This window comes from Mus caroli, unplaced genomic scaffold (assembly GCF_978045245.1).
Source record: "Mus caroli unplaced genomic scaffold, Mus_caroli_1 scaffold_1, whole genome shotgun sequence".
NCBI lineage: Eukaryota > Metazoa > Chordata > Mammalia > Rodentia > Muridae > Mus > Mus caroli.
The window spans coordinates 188,855,942-188,874,721 of NW_028227256.1; the positions used below are offsets into that span (position 1 = coordinate 188,855,942).

Genomic DNA, 18,780 nt, shown 5'->3' on the forward strand with positions numbered 1-18,780 from the left:
GATCTGAGCTCTTGCAGTCCCCCCCTCCTCTCGTGTGTGTGTGTGTGTGTGTGTGTGTGTGTGCATGCACGTATGTGTCTGTAGCTATAAAATGAGGATAGTGCAGACACTGTTGTGAGAAATAAAAAATAAGTAGCTAGCACACATTCTAGGAGGGCCTGACCTCTTCCTGTATTAATATTTGGTACATGTTATCACTTTGTTATCTGCTCACATCTTACTTGGTGTTTCTCCTGTCTCATTATTATTATTTTTTTTTGATTAATTTAGGCCTAAGCCTGCTTGGATTGTCACACAATTGTTCACACCAAGTACTTTCAATCTGAATTTACAATGGCAGAGCCCATACCTAAAGGGTGTTTTCAGGGTACTCCTGAAGAGAAGCACCTACGGACTTATGTAACAAGCTCCTTGCATAGCAAGGGATACCTTTCTTTCACCAGAGGCAGTCAACAGTTGGATAGGCCACTGCTTTCCTTACTTGGACAGCTACATGGTCGCTGCCATCATCCCCGACAAGATTAACAAACTCGTCTGACAGGGATCTTGTGGATATGATTCCTGAATTCCACGGAATTCTTAGAAAGCTGAGCCGTGCGGTGTTTGAGATTTCTCCTGATGTTGTTGCCCTATGAAAAGTAAGATAGATCCATCTAAGGGAAGAATTAGATACAATTCATACACCTGTTTCACAAAGCTCCATAAAAAATGAGTACAGAAAAAGAAAAAAAAAAAAAACTCAGCAACATCTCTTTGTAGTTTTGATTAACTTCCTCAACCTTGAATTTTCTCTTTTGGGGTAGACGAGTCATACTTTATACCATATGTTTGGGTGTATAGTATAACATGAACCTTAATCTCTGTTAGAAAGGATACTACTGGGAGCATCACTTGGCCAGGAGTCAAGACCAGATTGAACTGTATCGTGGAGATTTGAATTTGTAACAGTAACAGTTTAGAGATATGGAATCTGGCCAGGACATGGGAGTCAAGGTCTAAGACACCAGACACCATCAGACGTGATGTGGCTGTTCATGAGCAAAGGTTTCCTGCGGTCTAAGAAACTCAGAGGATAAGGTAGAGAACAGAACCTGCTGACAGATGTACAATCCATTGTGCTCTGTGGGGAAGTGAGCAGAGTCACTTTCTGCTGCCGCCAACGCTGGATCTGTCTGCCCTCCCAGAAGCGACTATGCCACTCTAGTCTGGAAAAACCAGTTGGAAGTGGAAATCGGTAAAGTCCAGAAATGAAAACCCTCCTGAGTGCACTTTCCACACCTTGCTGAGACATTTTAGTTATGCGCATATATATTGCATTCCTAGGAAATTCTTAGGATTTTCCCTCCTGCGTGGTTTGTCTTGCTTTTGGTCCTTTACAGCAACTGAAGTTGTCAGTCAGTGATGAGGGCACATTGATTGGGCTGGAGAGATGGCTTAGCGGTTAAGAGCACTGACTGCTCTTCCAGAGGTCCTAAGTTCAATTCCCAGCAGCCACATGGTGGCTCACAACCATCTGTAATAGGATCTGATGCCCTTTTCTGGTGTGTGTCTGAAGACAGCTACAATGTACTCATATAAATAATAAATAAATAATAGAGCACATTGATCCTCTAGATCTTTGAGTTGAACATCAAACCTGGGCCAGCCATTCCACACTTGTTTAACCTCGCTGTGACGGTGACAAGGACTGTTCCAGCTCTGAGGTTCTCACTAACCTCAAGTTCCTTTAAGCATTTTAATTCCAAGAGATTCTTAAATATATTGTCTGACTTCTGAGACAACAGTGTTATACTGTAGCCAGCCTGCACAGGTTTAGGAGATGCTTGACTCTTTTTGAGGTTTAGTGAGGGCGCTCTTGGTAGATTAAAACTGTCCATCATAGAGTCAGAGAGATGACTCAGCAGGCAGTTAAAAGTATTTGAAGAGGACCTGAATTCCAGTCCCAGCTCTCACATGGTGATTCACAACCATCTGTAATTCTGGTACCCAGGAATCTGAAACTCTCTTCTGGCCTATGCAGGCACCAGGCATGCATGTGGCAAAATAAACTAAGTCAAAACATTTTTAATCACTCATGATGGGATGGTTTATACAATGGAAACGAAAAATGCTGCATTTAACTATTCAACACTACTGAAGTTCAAAGAAAACAATCTGTTGTGGTTTGAATCATAAATATCTCCCCAGGTCTTGTGTGTTAAAGGCGTGGTCCTCAGATGATGGTTGTTCTGGGAGGCGGTGGGACCTTTGGAGGAACCTAACAGAAGGGAGTTAAGTCATCGGTAGGTCCTTGGAAGGGACATTAGGACCTAGCACCTTCCCTTCTCTTCTCTTCTTTGCTACCATGAAGTGAAACGCTTTATCCTCCCTCATGCTCCCTGTCATGATATCCTGCTAATGTGTTTATAAAAAGATAAGGGGAGAAGGAATATGTTTTGGTGGGTGTTGGGGAAGGGGGTGCCTCAGCGGGCCCATGCCGAGGCATCCCTTCCCCCCTGAGGGACCAGCCACACAACCCGTATAGTACAGAATAGAGTTTATTCAGGGCATGGGGAGGGGAGTTAAGAGGGTAGTAGAGATGGTGTGGGGGGGTGGGGTGGGGAGAGAGAGAGAGAAAGAGAGAGAGAGAGAGAGAGAGAGAGAGAGAGAGAAGGGGGAGGGGAGGGGAGAAGGAGGAGGAGGAATAGTAGAGAGGTAGAGGCCAGCCATGAGCACCTGAGGGAGTAGGGGATAGGGGGGAGGGGGAAGGGGCAGGGGATAGAGCAGGAGCAACAAGGCAAGAGCAAGAGAGAGCAGAGGTGACAAGCAGCCCCTTTTATAGTGAGTCAGGCATGCCTGGCTGTTGCCAGGTAGGGCAGAGCTTAGACAAAATGCTAACACCTGCTCCACCAGAATACCAAAGTAAGGAGTAAAACACATGGCCTGGACCTCTGAGACCATGAGCTATGATAAACTTTCCCCCTTTAAGCTGATTTTCTCAGGTATATTGCTAGACATGGAAAACCTGATGAACATATTATCTAAAATACTTAAATAGTATTTACAAATTTAAACTTAGATCAAAATTATTCCTTTAAACATCAAAATAGGGACTTGAAAAACACCTTGGCAGTTAAGAGCACTGGCTGCTCGTCCAAAGACCCAGGTTCAATTCCCAGCACCCACACAACAATTTAACACCCTTACACAGAGAGACATGAAGATAAAACGCCAATGCACATAAAATACAAATAAATAAAAATCATTTAAAATAAATAAATAGGGGACTAGAAAGATGGCTCAGCAGTTAAGAGTCCTGATTGCTCTTCCAGAGGTCCTGTGTTCAATTCCCAGCAACCACATGGTGGCTCACAGCCATCTGTAATGGGATCCAATGACCTTTTCTGGTGTGTCTGAAGACAGCAACATTGTACTCACATACATAAAATAAATAAATATTAGTAAACAAACAAACATTAAGATAACAAATGTTTTTGGGGCCAGGGACATGGCTCATTGGGATTAATCTGGTAAAACCTTGAGGTTTGGTCAGACAAAAATAGACTTTCTATTTTCTTGCCTATCCCTAGCCAGTGCAAAGCATGGACTTCCCAGGAATCCCAAGGTTTCTATTTGTGTAGCGTTCAGAGAATAACTATCCCCAAAGCTGTATTAGAGGGACTGCCTGACACAGCAGGGCCACAGGGAGGCTCCTAATGCAGGGAGGTGGTAGCAAAGGAAAGACCTGAGGAAACATATGCAAGCAAACTGTACCCGTCTCCCCACAGTTCTACCCCATCATTATATGTGTGGAGCGCCGCTATCTCGTAAACATCCTGTGCTGAGTCATTTCCTCAGTACTATCTCGTAAACATCCTGTGCTGAGTCATTTCCTCAATAACAACTCGTAAACATCCTGTGCTGGAAATCCCCGCCCCGGGCAGCTCCGCCTCAGGGATGGGGCAATCAGTGTTGAGCCAATCATGGCTTGCCACGTCCGAGGCAGGGAGAATTTCTTATAAAAGGGAGGGGCTCGGATTGCCTGGGGTCTCCGGTTGTGAAGCTTATGCTCTCCCTCTCAAGACGCATAAAGCTTGCTGCAGAAGAACCCTATTGTGTGTGGTGTCCTTATTCGCGGGCGAATTAGAGAACACTCACATCTGGTGCCGAAAACCCGGGAAAACAAAGAACATCGTGAGCACCGTCGGAGATCCCTCGGTGACGGGGAGGGTCCAGAACTGCAGGAACTACGTCTCGGAAAGGTATGCCTGAATTTTACCTGACCCTTTCGCACTCCCTTCAACTAACTGGGCCGTGGGAGGGATTGCCCGAGGCTTTAATTATCGTCTTCGTGGCTTTGGTTGTATGGTTCCTAGCCCGAAAGAAAGGGCAAAAGGTTTTAGAAGCTATGCAGGAAGGTATGTCAGAATCCGAGCGTAGTGAGAGGATGGGTGTGCGCACAAAAACCGTAAAAAAGGCAAAAGAGGGAAGTGAAAAAGGACCTCCCGGGAGAAATAGAAAGGGAGAGAAGGGGAGCAGCAGGCCCGGGTTATATCCGACCCGAGAACTGGCTGCCCTCCACCTAAGAGATACCTCGGATTCTTCTGAAACCGAGGATAGTAAGCTGACCTCGGAGGAAGAGGGCGAGTTAGAAGAAGAAGCAGTTAGATATAAAGGAGAAAGGTATCACCCAGATGAAGGCGGGCGACCTGAGTCAAGTAAGCCCGCGTCCGGTGTCTTCTCTAAGGATAGGAGATTGTTGGCTGCCGCCATTCCCTCCGCTCCCCCACCTTATGAGGCCCGGTCATCCACAACTTCCTTTTTTCCCCAAAGGATCCTCCGCAAGCTACACTTAGCGTTTCCTGTTTATGAACAGGAAGGGGGGAGAATCTACGCTCCTGTAGACTATAGTCAGATAAAAGATCTTGCAGAATCAGTAAGAAAATATGGTCCCAATGCTAATTTTACTATTATGATTCTTGAAAGAATGGCACAAACTGCCATGACACCTAGTGATTGGCAAATGGTGGTTAAGGCCGCCTTGCCTACCATGGGACAATACATAGAATGGAAAGCCTTGTGGCATGAGGCAGCCCAGTCCCAGGCCAGGGCCAACGCAATAGCCCTTACGCAAGAGCAGCGGGATTGGACATTTGACCTTTTAACAGGCCAAGGCCCGTGGGCCGCAGATCAAATTAATTACCATTGGGGGGCGTACGCCCAGATTTCCAGCACAGCCATACGGGCCTGGAAGTCACTTAATCACAAGGGAGAAACCACCAATCAGCTTACAAAAATTGTTCAAGGGCCCCAGGAGCCCTTTGCCGACTTCGTCGCACGCATGGTGGAGGCGGCAGGAAAAATCTTTGGGGACCCAGAGGGGATAGGACCCTTTATTGAGCAACTGATTTTTGAACAAGCCACCCAGGAATGCAGGAATGCCATTGCTCCTAGAAAATCAAAAGGGTTGCAAGAATGGCTAAGAGTGTGTAGAGAGCTTGGAGGTCCACTTAGCAATACTGGCCTCGCGGCCGCCATCATGTTAGCACAAAAGCATCCTCCACAAAAGAAGACCGGTGAACGGACCTGTTTTAATTGTGGTAAGCCTGGACATTTCAAAAGAGATTGCAAAGCCCCAGACAAGAAAGGGGGGGTCTTGACCCTCTGCACGAGGTGTGGTAAAGGGTACCACAGAGCAGATCAATGTCGCTCAGTGCGAGATATACAGGGAAGGCTTTTGCCTCCATTAAATGTTCCTGCTCCCAATGTGTCAAAAAACGGGTCACTGGGCCCACGGTCCCAGGGCCCTCAAAGATATGGGAACCGGTTTGTCAGAACATCCGGGATGGCGGAAGAAGCGACCCAGGAAGACCCACAAGGGTGGACCTGCGTGCCGCCTCTGACCTCCTACTAATGCCCCAAATGAGTATCCAACCAGTACCTATAGAGCCAATGTCACCTTTGCCCCCTGGGACCATGGGCCTTATCCTCGGACGAGGATCACTCACCTTACGGGGCCTAGTGGTCCATCCTGGGGTTGTTGACCATCTACACTCCCCTGAAATACAGGTCTTATGTTCCAGCCCCAGGGGCGTGTTTTCCATCAGTGCAGGAGATAGGATAGCTCAATTGCTGCTCCTCCCCGACACCCTCTGGGAGGGCTCCCCAGGCCCCAGTCCCAAAACGATGGGGTCGTCAGGAACTGATTCAGCCTACCTTGTTGTATCCCTGAATGAAAGGCCCAAACTCTGCCTCGAAGTAAATGGAAAAAGGTTTGAAGGTATTCTTGATACCGGGGCAGACAAAAGCATTATATCCACGCACTGGTGGCCAAAAGCTTGGCCCACTACAAAATCGTCCCACTCTCTACAAGGTCTGGGATATCATTCATGCCCTGCCATAAGCTCAATGAGTTTGACCTGGAAGGCTCCTGAGGGACAAAAGGGTAAATTCGAACCTTATGTGCTCCCGCTCCCAGTAAACCTTTGGGGGAGAGACATTATGCAACATTTGGGCCTAACCCTGTCCAATGAAAAAATCGTGTCGGAGGAAGGGTTGAACAAGGCAAAAAACATGATGCTATAATTTCACATATGCCGCTAATCTTTCTAAGAGTTTGTCCCAACAGCTGCTATATAATTGGACGTCTGATTTTGATCAAACCCTCCAGAAACTTAGATTGGCCATCGTCTAAATCAATTCCACCAGACTTGACCTCTCCTTGACCGAAGGCTTTTCGTCATGGATTTCTTCTGCTGTTTCTTATTTTAAGGAATGGGTGGGGGTGGGTTTGTTTGGAATTCTCCTTTGCTTCGGATCGGTATCTAGCTTATGGTTAATTTGCAAATTATATAAGAAAAATAATAGAGACAAAATCATGATATCCCAGGCGCTTGCTGCCTTGGAGCAGGGGCAATCTGCACAGGTATGGTTGGCGGCGCTTAAACAAAATCGATTTGCACCACTGGTCGCTGGCTGCCCGCGCTTTAGCGGGTGAGCTTCAGCAGCCCTAGAGGATTGTAGAGCAATGCATCGCACAGGTGGTCCCCCTGTCCCACCTGGGGAATATGCCGTCTAGTGGGGGTTTCCTGCCCTAGTCTTCCCCTCCTCGAAAAAATGGCAGAGGGACAGGTCGGAGCAACTTCGGGTCCCACTCAAGCCTAGTTGTTGCTTGCGGACATAGTTCTTACATCTCTGAGTAAGAGGATTCGGCCAATGTTCCCGTCCTCTCATACTGGGTGTCCAGTTGGTTTTATTAGACAAAAAAGGGGGAGATGTGGAGCGCCGCTATCTCGTAAACATCCTGTGCTGAGTCATTTCCTCAGTACTATCTCGTAAACATCCTGTGCTGAGTCATTTCCTCAATAACAACTCGTAAACATCCTGTGCTGGAAATCCCCGCCCCGGGCAGCTCCGCCTCAGGGATGGGGCAATCAGTGTTGAGCCAATCATGGCTTGCCACGTCCGAGGCAGGGAGAATTTCTTATAAAAGGGAGGGGCTCGGATTGCCTGGGGTCTCCGGTTGTGAAGCTTATGCTCTCCCTCTCAAGACGCATAAAGCTTGCTGCAGAAGAACCCTATTGTGTGTGGTGTCCTTATTCGCGGGCGAATTAGAGAACACTCACATATATGTACAATACAATCTTTAGCATTAATAATGCGCATGGCATCTCAAATAACTATTAGCTGTTGGGGCATAAACCATCTAAATCATATTTTTGTTTAGTTTTTTTATTACTTATTTAAAATAAAGTTTTTCATTGTTTTTTAATTTTTTTATTTATTATGTTTACAGCGTTCTGCTTTCATGTATACCTGCAGGCTAGAAAGGGGTACCAGATCTCATCATAGATGGTTGTGAGCCACCATGTGGTTGCTGGGAATTGAACTCAGGACCTCTGGAAGAATAGACAGTGTGCTCTTAACCACTGAGCCATCTCATAGTCCCCTTTTCACTGTTTTTTGAAACAAGGCTTTACTATGTAGCCCAATTTGGCCTCAAATACCTGTCTCTTGTCTCGGCTTCCCAAGATCTGGGATCAGGTCTGTACCACCACATACAACTCAGTTAAGTCATCTTTGAATAGCCTTCCCCTAGCATTGGTCTAGACAGGAGTGCTCAGCAGCAATTCAGAGGATGAGCATCCCTAACACAGCTGCAGATACTTATTAGCTACACAACCTGGCTAGTTTCAGGTCAACTTGACACAAGATGGAATCATCATAGAAGAGGGAGAGACAATTGAGAAAAATACCTCCATATGATCAGGCTGTAGGCAAGCCTGTAGGGCAGTTACTCAATTACTGGTGATGTGGGAGAACACAGCTCATTGTGGGTGGTATGTCCCTCGACTGTGGCCCTCATTCTATAAGAAAGGCTGACAGAAGCTGGAAAGAACCCAGATGTCCCTCAACAGAGGAATGGATACAGAAAGTGTAGTACATTTACACAATGGAGTGTACTACATGGCTATTAAAAACAATGAATTTATAAAAATTCTTTTTTTTTTTTCCCGAGACAGGGTTTCTCTGTATAGCCCTGGCTGTCCTGGCACTCACTTTGTAGACCAGGCTGGCCTCGAACTCAGAAATCCGCCTGCCTCTGCCTCCCGAGTGCTAGGATTAAAGGCGTGCGCCACCACGCCCGGCTGAATTTATAAAAATTCTTAGACAAATAGATGGGTCTGGAGAATATCATCCTAAGTGAGGTAACCCAATCACAAAAGAACACACATGATATGCACTCACTGATAAGTGGATACTAACCCAGAAGCTCAGAATACCCAAGATACAATTTGCAAAACACATGAAACTCAAGAAGAAGGAAGACCAAAGTGTGGCTACTTCTTAGAAGGGGGAACGAAATACCCATGGAAGGAGTTACAAAGTTCAGAGTAGAGACTGAATGAATGACGTTACAGAGACAAAGTTCAGAGTAGAGACTGAATGAATGACCATCCAGAGACTGCCCCACCTGGGGATCCATCCCATAAACAATCACCAAACCCAGACACTATTGCAGATGCCAACAAGATTTTGCTGACAGGAGCCTGATATAACTGTCTCCTGAGAAGCTCTGCCAGTGCCTGGCAAATACAGAAGTGGATGCTCACAGTCATCTATTGGATAGAGCACAGAGTCCCCAGTGAAGGAGCTAAAGAAAGTACCCAAGGAGCTGAAGGGATTCGCAGCCCCTTAGGAGGAACAACAATATGAACTAACCAGTACCCCTCAGAGCTCCATGGGACTAAACCACCAATCAAAGAAAACATATGGTGGGACTTGTGTCTCTAGTTGCATATGTAGCAGAGGATGGCCTAGTCGGTCATCAATGGGAGGAGAGGCCCTTGGTCTTGTGAAGGTTCTATGCCCAGTGTAGGGGAATGCCAGGGCCAGGAAGTGGGAGTGGGTAGGGGTGGGATGGGGAAAGGGGCGTGGGGAGGGGGCGCCGAATAGGGGATTTTCAGAGGGGAAACTAGGAAAGGGGATAACATTTGAAATGTAAATAAAGAAAATATATAATAAAAAAAGAAAAGGACTGGAGAGATGGCTCAGCAGTTAAGAACAGTGACTGCTCCTCCAGAGGTCCTGAGTTCAGTCCCCAGCAACCACATGGTGGCTCATGACCATCTATAATGGGACCTGGTGTCTTCTTCTGGTGTGTCTGAAGATACCTACAGTTTACTCATATAAATAAAATAAATCTTAAAAAAAAAAAAAAAGCAGGCTGAGTAAGCCATGAGGAGCAAGGCATTAAGCAGCACTCCACTATGGTCCCAGCATCAGCTCCGGCCTCCAGGTTCCTGACCTGCTTGAGTTCCTGTCCTGACTCCCTGTGATGAGGAGACATAAGCGGAATAAACCCTTCCCTCGCCAAGTTGATTTAGTGATGGTAATTGTAACATGATAATGGTAACATCACAGCAATAGTAACTCTAACAAGACACTACCATAGCAAGCAAACTCCTCGGGTCCAGACCTGAGAGTCTGAGGATGCTGACACAACCATCTGTTTGGTCAGATGAACGGAAGAGCTGGTGTGGCTCAGTGTGCACACTGGAATAGAATGAAGTAAGACTGTAGCAAGGTTTCAGGTGGTTAGTAAACCGAAATGTTTGGAGAACTCAGGTCAGCACCAACCCGGCCTTAAAGTGCAGCCTGCAGGGAAAGCCATCTCTGAGAGAGGGGAGTCTGTGGCTTGAGATGTTCCAGGTTGGGTGTCTTATCTGACGAGCTATTCCATTGTAAAATAGTGGCATTTGGGTGCAGCATACATAATTTTCTGAGTTAATAACTTAACCTAATATCTATTTTAGGAAAACTAATGTTAAACATCTTTTCAGCTTTCTTAATTCCATCAGATACTTGTTTGTTATCTAATTTTACCCACACCTCCATACTGGTTAGCTCTATAGCCAGGTAAGCCAAAGCTCACAGTGTGAACATCTTCCTCCAGCTGCCCCAGAAAAGAGAGAATCCAGATAGAGCCTGGATTTAAAGATGCCGAGATTGTGCCTAGTGGATGTGTGTTCTCTTGATGAGCCTTCAGATTATCTGTGGCATCCTAAACAAAGCTGTTCTCATCCCTCCAAACACTCGGCATTGGTCTCCATGGTTACCACACCCCAGGCTCTTTACCCTTGGGTGAGTTAATGTGTGTTTGCTGACTCATGCTTCATGGACGGATGTGTAAACTTTCAATACAGGTCTTTCCTCTATCACTAATTCCTGCAGGAGGTAAAAGAAATTCTTTTATATTTCTGAGATTTGTTTCTTTGGATTTTCTTAAAAAGCAAAAGATCCTCTTCTGAAAAAAGTTATCTGAGCTGGGCACAATGGAGCAAACCTTTAGTCCCAGCACCCTGAGGCAGAGGGGGAGGGGGAGGCAGAGGTGGAGAGAGGGGGAGGCAGAGGCAGAGAGGGCAGAGGGGGAGGGGGGAGGCAGATGGATCTCTACCAGTTTGAAGCCAGCCTGGTCTAAACAGTGAGTTCCAGGACAGACAGAGAGCTACAGAATGAGACTCCGGTTTTGTTTGGTTTGGTTTGGTTTACAGATATCTGAATAGTCCTCTGTATAAAATATGAAGGTAATTTTTTTTTCCCTTTGGAGATGAGATCATGTGATGTTACTTAAATTGGTCCCAAATTTCTGGGCTTAAAATTCTAGTGAGCTCCTAGCACTTCTCTTCATGGAAGCACGCTCTTGCTAGTCACCATTTTCCTCAGGAGCACCAGGCACAGAATGAGTGGTCAAGAAATTAAATTGCAGTGAGTGGAAGGCAGATGCAGCACACACAGTTTTACACATATACCTATGTAATCCCGACTCCTGCCCTGTTATCTGCCTTATGACTTGACGATTATATTATCTTTGTTTCCATTTTACAGATGACTTAATATCTCACTGATAATAAGGACAAAGGTCAAGTCGTCCATGCAAGGACACCAGGCTAGGAGGTAAGAGGTCTCTGGCTCAGGACTTCCTCTGTTAACCAAGGTTCTAAGAACAGAATGGAGCTGAGGTGGCAGAGCTCAGAAAAGTCTATCACCAGGGCAACAGTCCAGTGGGCTGATCCTCACTGTGGACTTCAGACAGGCTTCGGGTTGGTGTTATTAAAGGTAATGCATTATTGATGTACCTGTAGGAATGACAATGCTGTTTCTCTCTGTAGATTGTCATTTCTATTATGGTAGTTGTACTCATAAAAAGTCACTGTAAATACTAAACTGGCAAATACCAGTCTCTGAGAGAATTCAGCTCCTATAAGCTTTTGGTCAGCCAGTCAGTGTGTAAACTGTATGTTGTTATGTTGATATGGGATCATTGTGTATTGCCCAGTCTGCTCTTGAACTGCTGGGCTCAGATGATCCTCCTGACAGCCTCCTGGGAGGCACTGGGACACTCAACCATTGTGCTGTTCTGTGCACTTGGCTTCCATGGACTGTGAGAGCCACAAGGCTTGGGCTAGCACATCTTAATGAGGGGAAAGCTTAAAACATGGGCTCTACAAATCAGGTCTGCCGTGTCCATCCTTGTGTTTTCAAGTATCTTCAGTATCATAGACTACACATGCAGCTTCTAAGACACTGTGAATGAGCTAAAAGCCTGCGAGATCGAGCTGTGGAAGCTGACCCATCCCTGTGCCAGTCACACCAAGGGTCACTTTTCTAGGCTAGCAGACTGTGCCGGACGGTGCTCACCAGGGCCTCAGACATGGCTAGGTTCTCTGCTCTCAACCTCCTGAAAGTCGATTTTTAAAAACAAGGATCCGGCAGTTTTTACTTCACTGGATCCCACCATTCTCATCACATCACGTGTAAAACAGATTAGTAATTGGGAGACCAAGGTATACTGTCTACTTATCAGATAGAATTAACCCTTTCTTTCTTTCACGGTGCCGATTATGTGATAGATTTGTTGAGGGTGGCAATAGTAAACTCTTCATAAGTGTCAGCTCATTTAGTCTGTATGATACTCTGACCTGGGTAATGTTTTCACTGAATATGTCAGGAAGCTATGGCAACTTAAGCTAGCTATGCACACAGTAGGGAGCTATGCACACAGTAGGTAGCATAGCTAGTATGTAAACCCAAACGACTGGCAATCCATGGTTTCACCACCAGACTCTACGGCTGAGTGTTGGGGTCTAACTTGTAGGTGATTTTGATTTTGTGATTTCAGTGAACAGTCACACCGTGGTATCTCTTTTTCAGTAGATGTATAAAATGGGCTTTTAACAGAATATGACTCCTGTTGTCATGTGCTTGATATGTGCATATCTAGAGGATAGTGAGACTTTAATGCCAGGCTTGGAATCTTCTTACCGCAAATACGCAATTCCCAGAATCCCCCAAAATGTATTAAAGGAGATAGAATTTAGAGTTTAATTTCTTACAAATTAGCATCTTGAGAGCTAACTGTAGGTTTATTCATAATCTTATTTGTTTAGGTTTGTGTTTTTCATTTTTGATTCAGGGTCTCTATACATGGCCCTGGCTGTCCTGGAACTCACTATGTAGGCCAAGATGGCCCTGAACTCACAGAGATTCTCCTGCCTCTGCCTCTCTAGTGCAGGATATACACCATCACACCTAGGTAAATTGTTCTTGATAGTTTTTATGTCACATTATTAATAGGTACTGAGAATGGTAGATTTTACTAAAGCAACTCAAATTATTCATTGTTAATTATTCTACATGACATTTTAAATCCCTTTAACTAAAAATTGCCAAATCCAGTGTTGAGAGGATTTTTTTTCTTCTGCAATAGATATCTAAAGAGATCTAGTTAAGTCACTTGACTACCAAAAGACTCTTTTAGGTAGCTTAGATATTACCTTTTATATGTATTTTTATTATTGTTTTGTTTTGTGAAGCAGGCAGGGACTCACTCTGGCCCATGCTGGTCCAGAACTCTGTACCCAGGCTGGCCTTGAACTCAATGCAGTCCTTCTACCTTGTCTCCTGAATGCTGAGGTTACAGAATGTGAACACTGTACATAACACTGTACATACCCAGGTTCAATTGCTTCTTAATGGGCCCTTTCATTTTACTGTGTTTAAACCGTGGCAGATATTGTAAAAGATAATACTACAGATATACAGATAAAAAGGCTCTAAGCTCATAGATTTCCCAAAGTGGACAGATAAGATGGGAAAGATGCGTCCATCAGTCAGGGAGATAGAAACATACCCTGCTGGTGGTCCTGTCTTAGATCAGACACCAGTTATCGTGACAGGAAAATACAACATGGCTTGTTGGACATAGCTGAGCTTTGCAGTATTTGGGGGGCAATAATGACCTGAGTTGGTTCTGTACCGTATTTTGGAACATGGTCTTGCAGAAGGAGAAAGTCCTGGTAAATGTGGACATGCGGTGAAGTTTGCTTTTGAGTTGGACAGAAGACTATTACGCATGCTCAATGTGTTGGCAGGGCGGCAAGACTCAGCTGGCCGCTGGTGTGTTAATAAGATGACATCCATGAACAAGGGCAATGAAGAGAAGACGCAGGGAGCGAACAGGAAGCAGCTCCTGGAGGAACTGAACGAGAAGCGTGAGTCCTACTGCCTGGTGGAAAGAAGCAACGAAGTCAGCCTGCTGAGAGTTCAGAAGAGGCACTTCAGCAAGGCCTACCAGACCTTAGCTTGCACGCATATCAAAGAATCGGTTCCCGAAAGTACCAGGACCTCCTGGGTCAAACATGATCTCTCTGTGCACAAGGAGAAAAGGCACTTTCTGCCAAAAAGTAAGACCATATGGTCAGACTCCGACCAACCTGTAGGAAGGATAAGGAGAGAGAGAGAGAGACTTGGCAGACTTCCTGGGTCGAAAGTGGTTCCAAGGTTTGCCCTTGGGAGTCTTTGAAGGTGATGTGTCTGGAGGCAAACATAGATTATTTGGTGTAAGGCCCACAATAGACCAGAGACTCATTTTCTCGCATCTATAGGAACCCAAGCCCTACCACAGGCCAGGTGGTTCAGCAGTTAGGTGTTTGGGCGCTGCAGTCTGCACTCCCAGCTGGCTGAGGCTGCCCTTAGCTGCGGAGGGTCTGACAATTACATTTGAGAGTTGCATTCAGGTAACTTCTGTCTCTCGATTTCTGTGCTTTAAGGAGTTTTTATGTTCAGAATGGTAGTAAAATGGAGTTTTAGTAACAAATGTGACATACAACGCCTTGAGAAGCATTAATAAAAACATGGAGGGGAGTGGTCTGGGGTAGGGGAGTGGTCTGGGGTAGGGGAGTGGTCTGGGGTAGGGGAGTGGTCTGGGGTAGGGGAGTGGTCTGGGGTAGGGGAGTGGTCTGGGGTAGGGGAGTGGTCTGGGGTAGGGGAGTGGTCTGGAGGAGGAGAGGGACCTGTGGAAGGGAAATAGTCTGGGGGGGGGTGATTGTTTTGGTATTGTTTAAAATATGGATTGTGAATATCTGTTACTGTAGTCAAGGCAGGCAACTGATAGTGTTTTCTCATTTATTTGGAGAGAGTGTGCGTATGTTCTTATATTCAATATAGCCAATACATTTATTAATTTAGTTTACAAAGAGTGGCCCACATTGGCCTTTGTGTAGCTCTGACTTTGCTTTTGGCCAGTGGCCTTAGGTAGTAATCTAGGGAGGTGTACAGTGTGACATGGGAAGTCTAGACACTGCATTGTGATTGTAATAATCGGTAATAATTGTGTTTCTTTTGTGAAAGCAAGCAAGCAAACAAACAAAAACCAACCATCTTTACAAAGAAGGAATGCTTTGACATTCCTAGTTATAAAAGAAATGCTACAGTCCTTCATTCTGCTAAAATTATTGAGAATAATATTGTGTCAGTTCTCAGGGCTTTGATGGTGGGGAGAACACCCACCTCTTTGAACTAACATAGGAGACAACTTTAAGGAGCATGCATAGTTTCATACACCACACAATCTAACACATGCAATCCCATAACTAAGTTTCATAGTGTCAAACTGTAAACCAATAACTCCAAAACATAGTTAGAAAGCCCTTTGTCTTTGATTTGAGTTTTGATCAACTGAGAAATAAGATAGAGATAAAAACATATTGGCTTTGTTTATTGAAAAAAAAAATCTTTACTGAAGAAACTCACTAAGAGCCGTCAAGTAGCTGCCTCTGGAGACTGACCTAAAGAGCTTGTTGACCTAAAGAGCTGGATGCTCTAGACTGAGAACAAACGAGACTGAAAGCCCTGGAGGCCAGCTAGTGCAGAGAAAATTCTCATTTGTTAAATTAGGAGCTGGGACATTATGACTCAATAAATTAACTTGGTAGGTTTCAACACATACTAAGGCACAACATTTGCTACAAAGTAACTTCCTCGTTTTGGAAGACAATGGCCCCCTATGCTCTGAATGTTGAAGTATGAGGGGCTACAACACTGGCCCTCCTGGTCCTCTCTAGGGTAGCCTCATGCAGGCAGCTGGTAGACTTAGTTACTTTCTGCTACTGTGGTAGAGCTCTATGACCAAGGCAACTTATAGAAGGAAGAGTTTGGGGTACAGTTCCAGAGGACTAGTGACCATAATGGCAGGGTGGAGGCAGCAGGCAGGCATGGCAGCCCGAGCAGGATGCTGAGAGCTCACACCGTGAACTTGGAGCACAAGGCAGAGAGCTCTCTGCAAGGAGAGTTGAGTGTTAACCCCTTTAAGCTCACTCCCAGAACACACTTCTGGCAAGACCGCACCCTAAACTTCCCCAAACAGCACCAGGAACTGGGGACCAAGTGTCCCAATGCCTATGGGGGTGTTCTCCTTCACGCTTAACTGCTAGGGGACTCACATTTTTGTCTCTTTTCTGGTAACCCCACATTTTAATATCTGACCTCTCTTCTTGACCTTTGGCCATGTGTACAGTCACATTGCCACTTCACTTGAAGTCATCTGCAGTTTAGTATTGTTGAGACAAAATCCCTGTTACCAACCACGTCTCTTACCACCACCCTGCCTCACCTTCCTCACTGGGAAAGTGGCCAAAGACCCGTGTGGAACTCACACCCCATACTCAGTGTGTCCGCAAGTCCTGAATCCGAGCCCTGCCACCGCCCTGGTCCAGCCTGTAGTCACAGAGTGGATCAGGAGCCTCAGGCTACCCACCTGGCACTCTTCTGTTCCCACGTCTACTTCACAGGACAGCCTGTGTGAACTGATCAGAACATGTGTTGTTACCTGCTACACAGAACTCATTTGTGGTTTCCCACCACACTGAGGACGGAATCCACACTCCCACTCTGTGCGGCATGACTCTCCGTGAATAGGCCCGGCCTGTCATCTCCTCTGCTCACCCGGGCTCCTCGGCTTTGCATTCTTCCTCTTCTGGGACATGTCAGTGCTTGCTCCCACCTTGGAAACTTGGCTCTTCCCCTAGCTCTTTGTCTCTGTCTCTGTCTGTCTGTCTGTCTGTCTGTCTGTCTGTCTGTCTGTGTCTCTCTGTCTCCCTCTCTGCCTCTCTGTCTCTGTCTGTCTCTCTTTCTCTGTATCTGCCTGTCTAAAATATGCAGTGACTATCATTAATCCCAGCACAGGAAAGGACAAGCAGAAGAGTAATGGCCTCTCTGCCCTTCATGTTATTCTAGAAACTGTGCAATAGATTAGATTTCCGAAATGCATTTCTTTCTGATGCTTTGATTATGAGCCTAGCCTTTAACAGCTGAGTCATCTCACCAGTCCAATAAATGTATTTTTTTTAATCTTTCAGATAATGCCATATTTGGATGAAGTATATCTCCAGAGACACACAAATAAACCCTCTTTCATCAGTCTTCAATGTCTGCAAATTATTTAGAGACATTAACTATAAAAGAAACTGGGCTGGTGTCATGGTGAACACCTGTAACCCCAGCACTTAGGGACAGTGAATTCCAGGCCAGGCTGGGCTATGTCTCAGGACCTTGTCCCTAAAAGGCTGGGGACGTGTAATAAAATAAGGCTAGAACTAAGTTCTCACTTCCCAACAGTAGATGCTTAGCTTCAAGAACCCTGAAGAGCTGCTTGCTCCTTTCATGACCATGGGCATTGATTAGATACAAGACTCTTGGTTCACGCCAAAGAACTTAGATTCTAGCTGTAGGAAACCTACTCCCTTGCCCCCCCCACCCCCCACCCCCCCAGCCCACTGCCTCAGGACACTCAGAGCTAGGCAAAGCTGCCAGGCAGATATACACAGGATTGGGCTGCCCAGAGGAGGATCTGTGCTGAGCACAGTTGACCCAGCCTTTGCCTGTAAGGAGATACTATCTTTATTATGTGATGTAACCAGGTCTACCTCTGCCCCAGAGGGAACTCTTATCTCCTCTGTCTTCTGAGGTGCTCACCTGACCCCAAGGCTATCAGAGCCTCTGTTCCCTGGCTGGACAGAAACAAGGGACTGGATCCATAGAGTTTATATCCTAAGCAGCCCAACTAGAGATGCCAAGGCTTGGTATGATTTAGGAATGAGCACAAAGCAATGAATGTCAGGTTACACACAGAGGTGGCCTCCCCTCAACGTCCTTTCCCTGACCATCCTGTTTGTATGCCCCTTCCTTCGCACAACTGGGTGTAGTTTCCTGTACTTGCCTTTGTCTCTTAGCTCCCTTCCCTGCCTGTGATTTAAATGCCACCTCCTCCAACCCTTCCTGTAGCCCTGCCCACTAGACATTCCTCCTTTGCCCTGTATACCCTAGAGCAGGCTCAAGCTAAGCAAGAACTCAGAAGTATAACGGTATCTGGATCTGACCCTACCTGAAACAGCAGGCATGGAGCCTCTCATCTCCCAGGAGTTGGCATGTGGTAGCACTTTTCTTTTCTGCCCTGGCTTTCTGTAGTGTGCATTCATGTGCATGCAGGATTCCTTCTGCTCCCCTGGTCCTTTGGAGAGAACATTAGTGTGGCAGCATTGTCATTGTATTCATAGACAACTGACACCTCCTTCCTAAGAAGCCCCTACAGATAGATATCCACGCCCTTTCTCAGCACTGCAATGTGCCTGGGAAGATGGGGTTGGCAGAGCTAGAGGCCGATCAGAACCCACAGACCTTGACCACTCAAGTGGGCCACTGAACAAGAAGGGCCCGGGTCAAGGTAAAGGCTGGGTTGTGACTCAGCATGAATGGGCCGTGTGAGGGATTCCACTTAGGAGCAGAGACCAGTGAATCTCCGTATCTCTTGGAGATTTTGCTGAAAAAGCTCTTTTGCACTATGCCCCCCTTTGTAGGTATTTCCTCCTCCAGGATCATGAGGCAGGTAACAGAGAACAGTTTGGAACTCAGACATTGTCAGTAGGCTGGAGTATTGGGATGCCTTTTATCTCAGCACTCAGC

General features: G+C 46.0%; 1 protein-coding gene across 2 annotated transcripts; it reads left to right on the top strand.

The window, feature by feature from the left end:
* Positions 1 to 10,635: 10,635 nt before the first annotated feature.
* Spata45 (spermatogenesis associated 45) lies at positions 10,636 to 17,235 on the top strand. Of its 2 annotated transcripts, XM_021175574.3 has the most exons (4): positions 10,636 to 10,716; positions 11,368 to 11,436; positions 13,914 to 14,225; positions 17,178 to 17,235. In XM_021175574.3, the coding sequence occupies exons 3-4, from the start codon at positions 13,952 to 13,954 to the stop codon at positions 17,195 to 17,197; spliced, it is 294 nt and encodes a 97-aa protein (XP_021031233.1). In that variant the 5' UTR covers positions 10,636 to 10,716; positions 11,368 to 11,436; positions 13,914 to 13,951; the 3' UTR covers positions 17,198 to 17,235. The 2 variants fall into 2 exon arrangements, with proteins under 2 accessions (XP_021031233.1, XP_021031227.1); XM_021175568.2 differs by lacking the exons at positions 10,636 to 10,716; positions 11,368 to 11,436 and adding an exon at positions 11,539 to 11,598.
* Positions 17,236 to 18,780: the final 1,545 nt, after the last annotated feature.